This window comes from Schistocerca nitens, chromosome 4 (genome assembly GCF_023898315.1).
Source record: "Schistocerca nitens isolate TAMUIC-IGC-003100 chromosome 4, iqSchNite1.1, whole genome shotgun sequence".
Classification (NCBI taxonomy): Eukaryota; Metazoa; Arthropoda; class Insecta; order Orthoptera; family Acrididae; genus Schistocerca; species Schistocerca nitens.
The window spans coordinates 125,572,419-125,586,510 of NC_064617.1; the positions used below are offsets into that span (position 1 = coordinate 125,572,419).

General features: G+C 36.7%; 1 protein-coding gene across 2 annotated transcripts in view; it reads right to left on the reverse strand.

The window, feature by feature from the left end:
* Positions 1-3,911: 3,911 nt before the first annotated feature.
* LOC126252772 (mismatch repair endonuclease PMS2) overlaps positions 3,912-14,092 on the reverse strand; it is a 160,097-nt gene continuing 149,916 nt past the window's right edge. For both annotated transcript variants that reach the window (XM_049953699.1, XM_049953701.1), the window contains one exon: positions 3,912-4,260. In XM_049953699.1, the coding sequence (XP_049809656.1) occupies positions 4,159-4,260 (102 nt within the window). In that variant the 3' untranslated portion in view covers positions 3,912-4,158. The remainder of the gene's footprint in view (positions 4,261-14,092) is intronic.

The window sequence follows — 14,092 nt, forward strand, 5'->3', positions numbered from 1 at the left end:
AACTTTAGTAGAAATATTAGGAGTATATGGCATAAGAGGAAATGCAGGAGACTGTATTCTCTCGTACCTGACAAACAGGAGCCAATATACTGCTACTGGTGAAAAAATACGATCTAAAGCAACAATTTTACACTTCTCTGTGCCACAAGGCTCCATTCTTGGCCCAGTACTCTTCATTCTATACACAAATCACATCCCAAATATGATTAGGTATGGTAGTATAGTTAGCCATGCAGATGACACAACTCTTCTGTTCAAGGATAAAGACACAGTAAAGTTAGAAATAACCGCCAATGTAGAAGTAAATAATGCCATCCAAAGATTTACTGAATTAAACCTGCACAACAATATTACTACAACACTTTGTGTAAACTTCAAATTTCGAAACTTTCACAGTGAAGATATCAATGTATGCATGTGAACTGGGATAAGCATGTAGAATGTATAAGGGGGGAAACTCAGTGCAAACTTATATGTGCTGCACAAACTCAGCTACCTAAAAGAAACAGGCATTATGAAAACAACATACTATGCATTAATGATATGATGTGCGGAAGGATGTGTGTGTGTGTGTGTGTGTGTGTGTGTGTGTGTGTGTGTGTGTGTGTGTGTGCGCGCGCGCGCACGAGCGCGAGTGTATACCTGTCCCTTTTTCCCCCCTAAGGTAAGTCTTTCCGCTCCCGGGATTGGAATGACTCCTTACCCTCTCCCTTAAAACCCACATCCTTTTGTCTTTCCCACTCCTTCCCTCTTTCCTGATGAAGCAACCGTAGGTTGCGAAAGCTGAATTTTGTGTGTGTGTGTTTGTGTTTGTTAGTGTCTCTATCAACATATCAACGCTTTCGTTTGGTAAGTTACACCATCTTAGTTTTTAGATATACTATGCATTAATTAACATTGAGTTACGGCATAATTTTGAGTGGCGGTACCTCAAAAACAAACATTAAGAAAGTATTTAAATTACAAAAAAGAGCCATAAGAATGATAGCCAACCTTAAATGGAAAGATTCATGTAAACCAGCATTTAAAGCTCTCAAAATACTAACATTACCCAGTATATACCTATACAAACGACTCTGTTGGACAAAATTCAAATATAAGCGTAGGCTTCTGCGGCCGTTGTCTTCTTCAATAAAATTCTTCACGGTATCAGACCGCATCGTCATAATTTAAAATGCGCCAACGTTTCGGCCAGCGTTGGCCGAAACGTTGGCGCATTTTAAATTATGACGATGCGGTCTGATACCCTGAAGAATTTTATTGAAGAAAATTCAAATATTCTGTCAATACTAGAGATAACAACACACAACACAACCATGGCACAAGAAAACGGAACCTCTTCCTTGAGCCTACACACAACATAACAACATACAAAAAAAGCCATCATGTGCTGGACCAAAAGCCCTTGAAAAACTCCCTTCATTCTTGAGAGAAATAAACAATAAAAATATTTTCAAAAAATGTCTGTTGTTACAGTGTTAATGAATTTATGTGCACTACCCTTCAAAACAATTGCAATACCATAATTGTATCAAAAGAAAAATGTACAAAAACTAATATGAAATAGCCCTTGAATAATTTTGTAATAAATTATATTTTTGCTAACCAGTAGACAGTAAAAACTATGTACCTGTCGCATGAAATGAAAATATATCTTGATCCCTACAATGTTCTTTGTCAAAGGATAAATAAATATAATTTTTTTACATACCACTTTTGTTGTGCAACAGATGGCACTGTAATTGACAAATAACTCAATTGAGTTCCAAAATGTTATTATCTGTGGGTCAAAAATATAAAAACAGAGCTGTGTGGCAAATAACTCATGTGTTTAGCAGTTTTCTCCCTGTAGCTGTTTTGAAACATTCATTCATTATCTGATTCAATCTCATTGCACGCACCTTGTCCTTCATTTCTTAAATACGTTCCATGATAACCAGGCTGCATTATTAGTTAGAATGCAGGCCTTTGCAATAGAAGAGAAAATTGAAATTGTTTACATTTATGGAGACAGTGGCAGGAATGCCAGATAGCATTTTAAAAAATGCTTCATGTTTTACAAACGGTGCAGTCATGCATTTTTTTTTTTTTTTTTTTTTTTGATGCGTTATTTGATAGTTCTCCACTTACATTCACGAGAAAGGCACCATCAAAGAACATTTGCTGGAAGAATAATGAAACTGCAATATTAGCTGCAGTGAATCATAAACCCCACATTAGCACTTGGCAATTAAGTCATGAATAGACTACAGTTGCTGAATTTTGAAAGTTGAAAATATCATCCGTTTCATATTTCCCTCAGTCAGGAACTACATAGCAATGATTTCCAGAGCTGAGTAACAGTTTGCTAGTGGTTGCTTCAGTGAGTCCAAAGTGACTGCAATTTCTTGCCTCAGGTAGTCTTCTCCAGTGAGTCGACCTTCACAAACCAGACTATGGTTAATCAACACAACACACATTATTAGAATGTGGAAAACCCACATTGGTTATGGCACACTGAACATCAGCATCCTTGGAATGTGAATGCTTGGTGTAGAATGACTTGTGACAAACTCACTGATAGATTCTTTATCGATGGCACCTTGAATGGTTATAAACATATCCTTGTACTTGAGACAAATATTGTGGTTTCACTATTATGTTTGTCTCACACATTACTCTGCAGCAGCACGGGACGTATTAGATCACATGTATCATCATTCGTGAATCGGAATAGGTGGTCCAATGTGATTCAGTGTATCACTAGATTATACTGGAGACACTTATTGGTTGCATGGAATTATTTCATGTGTGAATAAATAAGTGCATCAAAGTGGGAAGCAACATTTTTGAGCATTTACTGTGAAATAATTCTTACAAACTAGCCACCCATTGGTGAGAGGCAAGAGAACACAACTCGAACAAGTTTTTCCACAATTGCTGAGCATGTATGGTTTTCTTTTTTTGATCCAATGCCTTTGAGAGATAATACTGATTTGGAACAAGAGTTACATATTTTTTCCCATACACTCCAAATCTTCATTAAAATTGGGATGTTCCTATTTAAAATTTCAAAGTTGCCCCACACAGCACAACCTGGGGGTGGGTCAGGGGGTTTGGGGAAAACATTTGTATTGCCAGATAGCATTTAAAAAAATACTGAACAGATATTTTTCCATTTTTTAAATCCATTGCATGTTTTTTGAGATATTTCCTTGTCTCAAGTTAACAAAGTCATCCTATACACGAGTGTTAATGTAAGTATTGTTATTAACCAGAATTATGAAACAAAACAGCAAATTCCACAGCTTCCCATCGATTAACATTTTGACTGCCATGAGGCCGCTGCTGGCCACAGCACAGCATTACACCTGAACCATGTGCCTGTCTCCATCCAAAGTAGAGCTTCACAGCTGATGCCATAGCATAGCCTGGTAGTGAAGCGTCAATCACTGTGCATGTGCCAGTCAGTGTGTTAAAGACCAATAATAATAATAATAATAATAAACAGAATGATTGGTAGTTCAGCTTGAGCATCACCCAATCTGAATTATAAACAGAGGAACAAAACCATAATCCATGCTGCAACTGTTTGACTAATGAGCAAGTGATTAAAATCACAATGGGCTTTTTTCTTAATGATTTATTCCTTAGCTTACTTTTTTTTAGCTTCAAAGTTGTAAAAGGCAGAGTTCTAGTATGAAGTATCGTGTTACAAAGAAGTTTCACTAGAATTATTATGCTGAATGAGCTCCTCTTTAATATTTCCTCTAGCGCAAATAAGAAGTTGAGGAAACTGCACAGTGAAACAGAACAGTATTTATTTTACAATCACATGTACATATCATTATACAAAAGAGTAAAAACAAAACATATACAACATAAAATACCACACAGCTTAGTTATGGTATTTTGTATAAATATGTACACATTCAAACTAAACTGTGAATGTAAAAGCATAGGCCTACTAATTAAAAGAAAATCTTTTAAGGCACAACAGTCTTAACTGCTCCTCAGTTGCCTATCAAATAAATATTCTTATCTACAAGTATCAAACGCCAAGAACAAAACTGCTATAAAAATATGTAAATTGTTTCTATAAAAGAATTTCTGTAATTTTTTTACATCATTTGTGTTTTTTGTATATTTTATAACAAAATCAACATAACAGCACTAAAATTATTTGCTAATTACTTTAATTCCTGAATCTGGTAGTTCATTTTTGAAGAAAATGCTGAAATTTACCAAGTGCCGCATAGTTGGGCGTCCATGTGGGCAGTTCTGTAACAAGGGAGAAAAATATTTTTGAAAGACAGGTGATAATTAAATTCAATGTCTTTGTTCTACTGACATACAGAGCTCTACTAATGCAGTAACATGATGGGAGACAAGAGTTTTTTCTGAGCACTTCATCCTTGCTTCAAGGCACTACAGAGGAATCATGATGTACAAGTTCCGTGAAGAAAATATATTTAAAAAATATTATGGCCTATGAAAAAGTTACTATAAACAAAATTTTTACATATTTGGCAAAATTATTCACTAATCTTTACATTGATTGTAGGAAATCAGAAATACTCTTCTCTCATTCCAGCACTCTATTTTCATTCCACACATTTCCAGCAAATATTTTAGGCCCACATGTGCGTATTTTATGTACAAGATGTAACAGAGCAAGGTATAACCATCCTACTTGTTCTTCTGTCACTCCTGACATCTGTGTGTGTGTGTGTGTGTGTGTGTGTGTGTGTGTGTGTGTAAAATCTTATTTTGTGGAGACTGCATAAGAGACTTACATAAAATAGTTAATTTCTTGATCAGACCTTATTTTATCACATTTGATTATTAACATAATGGTTCCTCAATAACGAACAATAATATTATGGTTGCTTTACCTAGAAATAATTTTCATAAAAAAATGGTCATAATTTCAGATTCTTCAAGAATACATGGAGATGAAATTTGCAGTGAGCTTGTTTAGAAGGCCTCATTCCACTCTTTTCCATAAGAATTTTATTTCTTTACAAAATCTTCCTACTTAAAAAATAATTCATAATCGAAAGTCTTATATTCCAGAATGTGTGAATCATAAATAATGGTTATTTCCAACATTCATTGCAACAGTTTTCTAACTCACATTTTCCTCATTTGAAAGTGGCCTTTATTGCTAGAAGAACTTGTTAATTTGCTAATTATTCGATTTGGAAAATTTCATTTTTTCAATAACTTCTGGCATGTTTCTGTGGAGGCCCACAGTAGCAGATTTTGTACTTTTGCTACTACAGCTAAACACACTTGCATTTTGTTCATTATAATTTTGTACCCTATAATTTTGCTCTTTTTTGTGTTAATATTTAATATGTAACACCAAATTTATATTTTTATTTTTACATGCCTCTATAAGTACACTTAGACAATGACTTCATCAGTATGCAATAGTGAACCAAACTGATGAAGATCTCTGGGTCATTATCAATGAGCTTGCATTAAGTAGCCAACTTGATAACATCTCTCCATCAGTGTCATCAAAATGTACAATTATTTTGTAAGTTAGTCTGCAGCTAAGAGGTAAATCGTTAATAGTGTACTGACGGTATTGGAGTCTGTCCTCGGCGTGATATCAAAATGTACAGTTATGATGTTTAACCAATAATAATAATTTAACAGGTACTATGTGCAGTGACTCCATAACCAAATTAAATGCCAAGTTATGTGTCAATCGGAATTGAATAATAAAAGTGTGTAGTAAAACTGCTGCCACTCAGTCAAAACATCTGTATGTATGTTGCTGGCCCTGTGATGTAAGTACTGTCTCAATTACTGAATACAAGGTGATCATCATCATTTTTCTGATGTCAATAAATGTGAAAAGATCACAATTTACACAGTGCTGTGTATGTCATTTAACAAACTGGTCACTAAACTAAATTATAGCAAGTAGCCAGACACTGAAGTGCTTCAGCGTTACTACCTATGTTAAATCTAGGTCTGTAACATTAGAGAGAGACTGAGTTTCAATCAGTAATTTTCCTCAGCACGGGCTGGTGTGATCACATCACATGCTTTTTTAAATCTGAAGGCCTGTGGCTGATTGGCTTAGTTTACTATTACATGTGCCTGTTTGCCACTCAATGCCTCCTCTATGTGATGAGTAACAATCTATTCTAGCTATATCGTTTTTTAGATAGCATTAGAGACACACAAGTTTTTTTACACATAATTACAGATAATATATATTTTTAAAATATGATTCTCCAGAAAAAAGAACTTCACATTCTGTGCTACTGAAAGTTATACTATAGTAAGATGTTTCTTAGTAAATGTCTTTGCTAGTACATACTTTATATTGCCCTGTTGGTATTCTCCTAATTGTCTTGGCAAAATGTTTGGAAAATCCCTTAATTGTGGTGTGTGTCTAACTGACGATCCTCATGGAGGAGAAGACACAAATAACTGTTTATGGAGACTTATCATGAATTCAATTCTGCTATTTTCAATACCACATTGTTTTTTATGCACAGCACATATGTACTGAGGCATGCAACATTCAATAAATGGAAAAATTGTCTCTGACAATACTTTATTAGGCTGCTACAGCCAGTTGGTAATCCTACAATTGGGGATAACTCCCAAGAACACTGTTTTGTTGTAACCTAGACCAGCATCTACATCTACATCTACATCTACATCCATACTCTGCAAACCACCGTGAAGTGCACTACAGAGAGTACATCTTGTTGTATCAGTTTTTAGGGTTCTTTCCTGTTCATTCATGTATAGAAGGAGGGAAGACTAAATATCTGAATCCCCCTGTGCGTGCTGTAATTATTCTAATCTTGTCCTCATGATCCATATGTAAGCAATACCTAGGGGGTGGTTGTATATTCCTGACGTGATCATTTAAAGCGGATTCTTGAAACTTTTGTTAGTAGATTTTCTTGGGATAGCTTATGCCTATCTTCAAGATTCTGCCAGTTAAGTTTCTTCAGCATCACTGTAACACTCTCCCACGGGTCAAACAAACCTACGACCATTCGTCCTTCCCTCCTCTGTATACGTTCAATAGTCCCTGTTAGTACTATCTGGTATGGGTCTCACACATCTGAGCAATATTCTAGAATGGGTTGTACAAGGGATTTGTAAGCATGTAGACTGATTGCACTTCCCCAGTATTCTACCAATAAACTCAAGTCTAGCATCTGCTTTATCCACAACTGAAACTATGTGATCATTCCATTTCATATCCTTACAAATTGTTACAACCAGGTTCTTGTATGAATTGGCCAATTCCATTTGTGACTCACTGATATTATAGTCAGAGAATACCACTTTTTTTTTCATTTTGTGAAATGCACAATTTTACATTTCTGAACATTTAAAAAGCAAGTTGCCAATCTTTGCACCACTTTGAAATCTTATCAAGATCAAACTGAATATTTATGCAGCTTCTTTCACATAATACTTCATTATAGATAACTGCATCATCAGCAAAAAGTCTGACGTTAGTATTAATACTGTCCACAAGGTATTTAATGCACGATATGAATAGCAAGGGTCCCAGCACACCTCCCTGGGGCATGCCCGAAGTTACTTCTACATCTGACAATGACACTCCTAGATAACATGTTGTGACCTCCCACTAAAAAGTCCTCAATCCACTCACAAATTCCACCTGATACTCCATCTGTTCAAACTTTTAACAATGTAGGTGTGGTACTGAGTCAAATACTTTTCAGAAATCAAGAAGTACTGCATCTATGTGACTGCCTTGAACCAAAGCTTTCAGTATGTCATGTGAGAAAAGTGTGAGTTGGGTTTCACATGAGCAATGTTGGCAGAGAGAAGGTTATACTGTTCAAGATATCTCCTTATGTTTGAGATGAGAATATTTTCTGAAATTCTACAACAAATCAGTGTCAAGGCTATTGGACAGTAGTTTTGTGGATCACTTCTACTACCCTTCTTGTAGACGGGTGTGACAACTACTGGGTTATTGTTCAAGGGATCTATGATAGACTATAATTAGAAGAGGGACTAACTCATATGAATTTGCAATATAGAATCTGATAGGGAATCCATCAGGCCCTGGAGCTTTGTTCAATTTTGACGATTTCAGCTGTTTATCAACACTGCTGACACTAATACTGATTTCACACACCTGGCAGTGGTACGAGGATTAAATTAGGGCAAGTCTCCTGGGTTTTCTTTGTAAAGGAACATTTTGAAATGGAGTTAAGCATTTCAGCTTTTGCTTTGCTCCCTCAATTTCAGTTCCTGTCCCATTTGATAGGGAATGGACACTAACTTTGGTGCCACTAACAGCTTTTACATACGACCAGAATTTCCTTGGGTTTAGTGAAAAGGCTTCATGCATTGGTCTCTTGACAGCTGAACACATTTCATTAAGCACCCCTCTACCCATAGTCCTACATTTTGTTTTACATCTATTATTCAGTAATCCTGTTTCTTTACAGTGACTGTATACCATGGAGGACATATCTATCCAGTGCATGGTCAACCATTCTTCTAAACTTGAGACAAAATTCCTCTACATGCTCCTGCCCTGTGCTAAAGTTTGAAGTTCCTCATTTAGATATGAAGCTACTGTTTTTTTTTATCTGTTTTACTGAACATATATATCTTTCTGCTTACTTTAGCTGACTATTGTACTTTGGTAATTTTTGTGGCCATAAGCGCATCATAATCATTGAAGCCATTTTCATTTTGGATATCTTCAAAGAGGTCAGCTCTATTTGTTGCCATTAGATTCACTATATTTCCATCATGAGTATGGTTCTGAACCATCTGTGCAAGGTAGTTTTCAAAGAAGGCATTCAGAAATATTTCAAAGGATGTGTTATCAGGGCCACCACTAACAAAATTGTAATTTCTCTGAGTGATTGCTAGGCGATTAAGGTCTACACTGATTAGTATAATATGGTTGAGGAACTTATGTACAAGTGAACCGAGGTGTTATCTAAAGTTTTCAGTTACATCACAAAACAAGTCTGGTGGGCAAAAGGAGGAGACAATTACCACTTGATGCCCACCCCTGATACTGAATCTTGCCTAAACAATCTCACATGCAGCTTCAGTTTCTATCTTGGTGGGTTTGAATTTTGTGTCTACTGTGACAAATACACCACTTCCATTTCCCCGTTAGCCTATCCTTTAAATATACACTTAAATTTTCCCCCCAAAATTTTAATCAGCTCTCTGTACCTTTTATTATGTGAGCTTCACTGCTTTTCAGGAGCACTATAAACACTGGCACTTTGTTGTAAATACTTCGGCAGTTAATCACTAATATTTTAATTCTCTCACCTGAGGGAGGCATTACTCCCCCCCTCCTCCCCGCCCCCCCCCCCTTCCCTCCCCCCGATATTGCACTGATAATTCTTTCCTATAGCTATCGTTATCCAGAATGGATGGAGAATCACCTGATCTAAAAAATCTTTGTGTGCACCCCACACACAGTCAGTTGCCTGGGTTACAGCCTCTGATGTGTAGTGGACAACTGACCCATTTTGGGGGGTCCCTACGGTTTTAACCCTAAGGCACTGAATGTATCTGGTGTCCTTTCCTGTACCTTACCGCCATTTCCCCAAGAGGTACCATCATTCGTTATGCATTTGAACTCCTAATGATTAATAGACACTGACCCTTTGGCATGGATGAGTAATGATAGTTCCCATACCATCCGCAGAGGTGGCAGGGTTCACAGGAGACGACAGTCTTTAAGTACCTTTGGTAGCAATATCACAGGTACATTAACTTTCGGGAGCTCTTCCAACACACCGATCTGCAGCAGTTGCCAAACTTTTGACAGTAGTAAGGGTGATTTTGAGCCACTTATGAACATCAGCCAACTCATCCTGTGCTTGCGAAAACATTCACAGTGGGGCTGCATTTTGGCTGGAGCAATTTATTACAGCACATGGAACAAATAACTTTAAAGTAAGCCTGCTGATTGTATTTTGTATTTCTTGAGCTAAAAAAATTATTAATTCCCTATAAAAACTGAAGAAAATACACCAAATGAGATTCCTATTTAAGGCAACAGAAAAACCTGTGGCAAAAATTACTAATTTTCTAAAACTTTCTGAGGTTAACTACAGCTATTATCAAACTCAGAAATAGAGTAAATTTACAGTATATGTGTGTAATATATTCTCATCTTTAAGATAAAACTAGATGTAACACAATATGTTAGTTAGAATATCTGCTACAGTAACTAAATCACAAACACTGATTTACTACGAATTAGACTATGTGCATAACAAGGGTAACTTCCAAAAAATCTCAAAAATGCACATTTATTTGCATCAATATACAATGAAATTCAGGGTGATCTACTATTTGGAAGTAACTGTGAATCACAAACCCAGATTTGCTATGACATAAAGTTATCCAAAAACCAGTAGCTTTTGAAAATATAGTTTGTAAGTGTCCAAAAATTCTCAAAAATAACTTATTTCTCATGTAATTACCCAATGAAATTAGAGAATGATTGTTTTGAATGAAGACAGGCCTACTGTTCTCAAAACTTTTAAAAGAGCACAAATAAGTTTAAGTTTGCAACTCATGATAAAAGTAGGAGTTTACCGCGGCACTTGCAAATGTTCGAAATTTCATGATACAAATGGGTGCTCATACAATCAATGAAAAACTATGCAGACGTGATGTGAAGAGTAAAATAAGTGAATCTAGAATTCCAAATCAGCACACGAATCCTGCGCACATGGTCTCACACAAAGTAAAATGTTTGTTTCTGGACACTATTACATTTTCTCCCTTCTGCACAGTTTTTATTTTTTCATGAATCCAGGAAAGTCCTTTGCGTCTTGCCACACTGGGCTGGTAACATCATTATCCTTGCTTGTTAGTTTCTCTGTCAAATCTGGACTATTCTTTCAATTGTCAATGTAAATACAGAAACCTTTTTCTACCAAATCAAACACAGACACCAAAACAATTCAAGAAGTTGTTTTCTCTTCCAGACAGTGCCTTCATAATCGGTAAGAGCTTGTACATAATCCATAAAATGTAATGCCAAATCCACTGCATTTTGAAGAAATAAATTGGATGTATAATAGGCATTTTTGCCAGGGTAATATACATTTGTCAATAGTAATCTCCCTGTGTGACACATAAACTCATCTGAATTTATATCTCAAATGCTCCATAATAATTGGTTTTACTTTGAAGAGATTTCTACACATTTTCCCAAAAGCTTGGTAAACTTAGTTGCTGATAAAAAGTTAGCAAGTTCTTTCATACAAGCCATACTCATGAGTAATTGGGTTAGCTCCTATGTTGGATGAGAACACCTTTGCGACCACAGCATGGTGAGACAATTTGCCAAGATGTGAATGGAGTTCACCAGACCTTTTACTGGCTGTAGGAATGAAAGTAGAGTGCAGAAAGCATAAAAAAACTGCTATTATAAGGTTTGATTGAGGCCAGATTATGTGCAACTGACTCATGAGACATTCCCATTTACAGTATCATACAATCTTGAGTTTTTCGTGTCAGCAAGCCAATGAGGTTCCATGAGTCTCTCAATGCAGGGTGAACTGCTGTTTCTGTGGTTAAACGCCATGAGCAGCTTTTTGCTAATTGGCATCACCATTGCTACTGCAACTGCACACTGAAACAGCAGACACATGGGCTAGAGAGCACCAAATTTCAAAATGATATAGTGCTTGACAACAGCATCTATGACACGCAGAATCATGCCCAGGGGCTACAGAGGCTCCCTCCACATGTGTGCACCGCTGGCAATCACCAGTCCAGAGTAGATAGATCAACATGCCTACTGGTACGAAGGAGGACAATACATCATCAGATTTCTTCCAAACTGTATCAGAATGGTTTGAGGAATACACTATGGGCATGACGATACTTGTGTGGCTCACCAGCCACCTGACCTCTGTCATATTCAGCATATTACCACGAGTTGTGGGCAGCAGTTGAAGAATTATTAATCAGGACAAATATGTCAACATTTTTGCTATAGGAGTCCATGCCACAAGCGTCACCAGGGTCATCGGGGTGAAAGAAATACACTACAGGTAGGTGTGTGTGATACAACTGTTCATTACTGAGTTTAGAGCTTTACACGTTGCTATCAGCTTCAGTTGCCTTTTCTCTGTTGATCAAATGTAGCTGATTTTCTGTTTATGATCACCTATCTTGATATCTGCTATTCTGGTGTCATATGATAACTGAAATAAGGAGTAGTACTGTAATCTACCACAGTGAAGCACATTTGGATATCAGAACTCACTATATTAGCCTTTCCTGTGTCAATCCCTATTTTGGTACCAATGTGACTGGACAGAAAACTTTCATCCACTTATTCACTTTACACTAGACAAAAACTTCTTAGGGCTTTGTCAGACTGGTAGATAGAATTTTAGTTTCAAATTCATTGAACACTTCTCACAATACTCATGTTATGTTCATTTTGGCTTTGTTTATCAGCATTCTGGATTCTTTTTAATCTATGATGGCGATGTATTTCCTTTTATGTTTTGCACCATGGCTATTGAATCATAACAGGTCTTTCTCACTCTTCACAATCATGCTAAATACAGCCATCAAGAATCCGCATTTTCAGTTCCACAGACAACTGCTGTTGCCTGCTTATGTTATCTTCAATCTGTTTCTGTCACACCCGCAGTCACTAACGTAATAACAGCCTTATGTTCAATGTTTCCCTCCTCCATATTACATGAAATGAAAATTTCAAGTTTGTTACAAGAAGAACTAAGACTTATTTTCAAGAGTTGGTTCATTAACTGCTACATTTTTTTTATAAAATATTTATAAATATTATAAATTTTTTATAAACTTAGTACAAATCTCCAAAATCCTGTTCCTATCACTTGTGAGTCTCCCAGTCTGTTGCTGGTAAGTTGAAATCTCCACTTGCTACCACAGTATTAACACAAATTTTCACACAACAATCTCCAAGTTTTCCCTAGAGTGTTTTACCATTTCAGCTTCTATGGGAGTGTGTCTGTAAAATCATCTACCTACCATGGCAATTATAAAATAACAGTAGGGGTAAAGGTAGCGGAACACCACATAGCTGAAGTGCTGGATTGCTGACAGGCACATAAACAGGACAATGCTGCTGAACTTTCTAACAAATTTTTCATCAGAGATGATAGAATATGGGGGTGGGGTTAAGCACCTGAAAACAACAGAGTGGAAACAAACAAATTTTCAGGCAATCACCCAACCTGTGACGAAGAGCAAATTTATGTTGGCAGAGTCAGTGATGATTCCACTTGCTTATTGTCTGTGTTTTTTATTTTCTTCTTCTTCTTCTTCTTCTTCTTCTTCTCCTTCTCCTCCTCCCCCTCCTCCTCCTCCTCCTCCTATTTTGCCTTATACACCTGTTGTGAGTGCTGCATTATATGGAAAATCAGCTTACAGTACTGGATGCAAACAAAGGCAGAATATGAAACCAGTATATTTACTAGAATACCAGGAGAAAACATTATGGGACTGTACAAGTCATAGAGAGAGAATAATAAAATCACAACAAAGGGATCATGAGTATTTTGTATGTGATGGCTGATGTCGCTGGTTAGAGAAATATGTAGGCATTAGTTGTCCTAGAACCAGACGGCAGCAGCAATGGACTAATGCTTAAGACACCATACTACCTACTGCATATAGCAAAGGGTTCAGATCGAAATCACATTTGCATCGGAGTAACTACCAGCATTTATCATTGGGGGGCAGGGGGAGGAGGGGAGTGGCGCAATGGTGTAGGGTGCCGATCTCTGACATGAGTGGCTTTTTTATGACTACTAATGGTGGCCATATGCCACTATGGGACTGCACTAATATGGAATGTCAGGGACAATTCATGACTGACTGCAACACGAATGAATGAAGTATGGACCTTCATTCAATTTGTGTGACTAAACGTATAATCTGCCCACTGTGTGCACAAATTTTGTGTTCAGCTTTGGCTTCATGGAGTTCTTTTTCTGTTTCTCTTTGGACACGAAGACTGCTTGTAGAATTTTTGTAAAGACACAAGTAAAAATTGCTTTACCCCTTAATGAAAAGAATAAAACAGTAGAATAACACA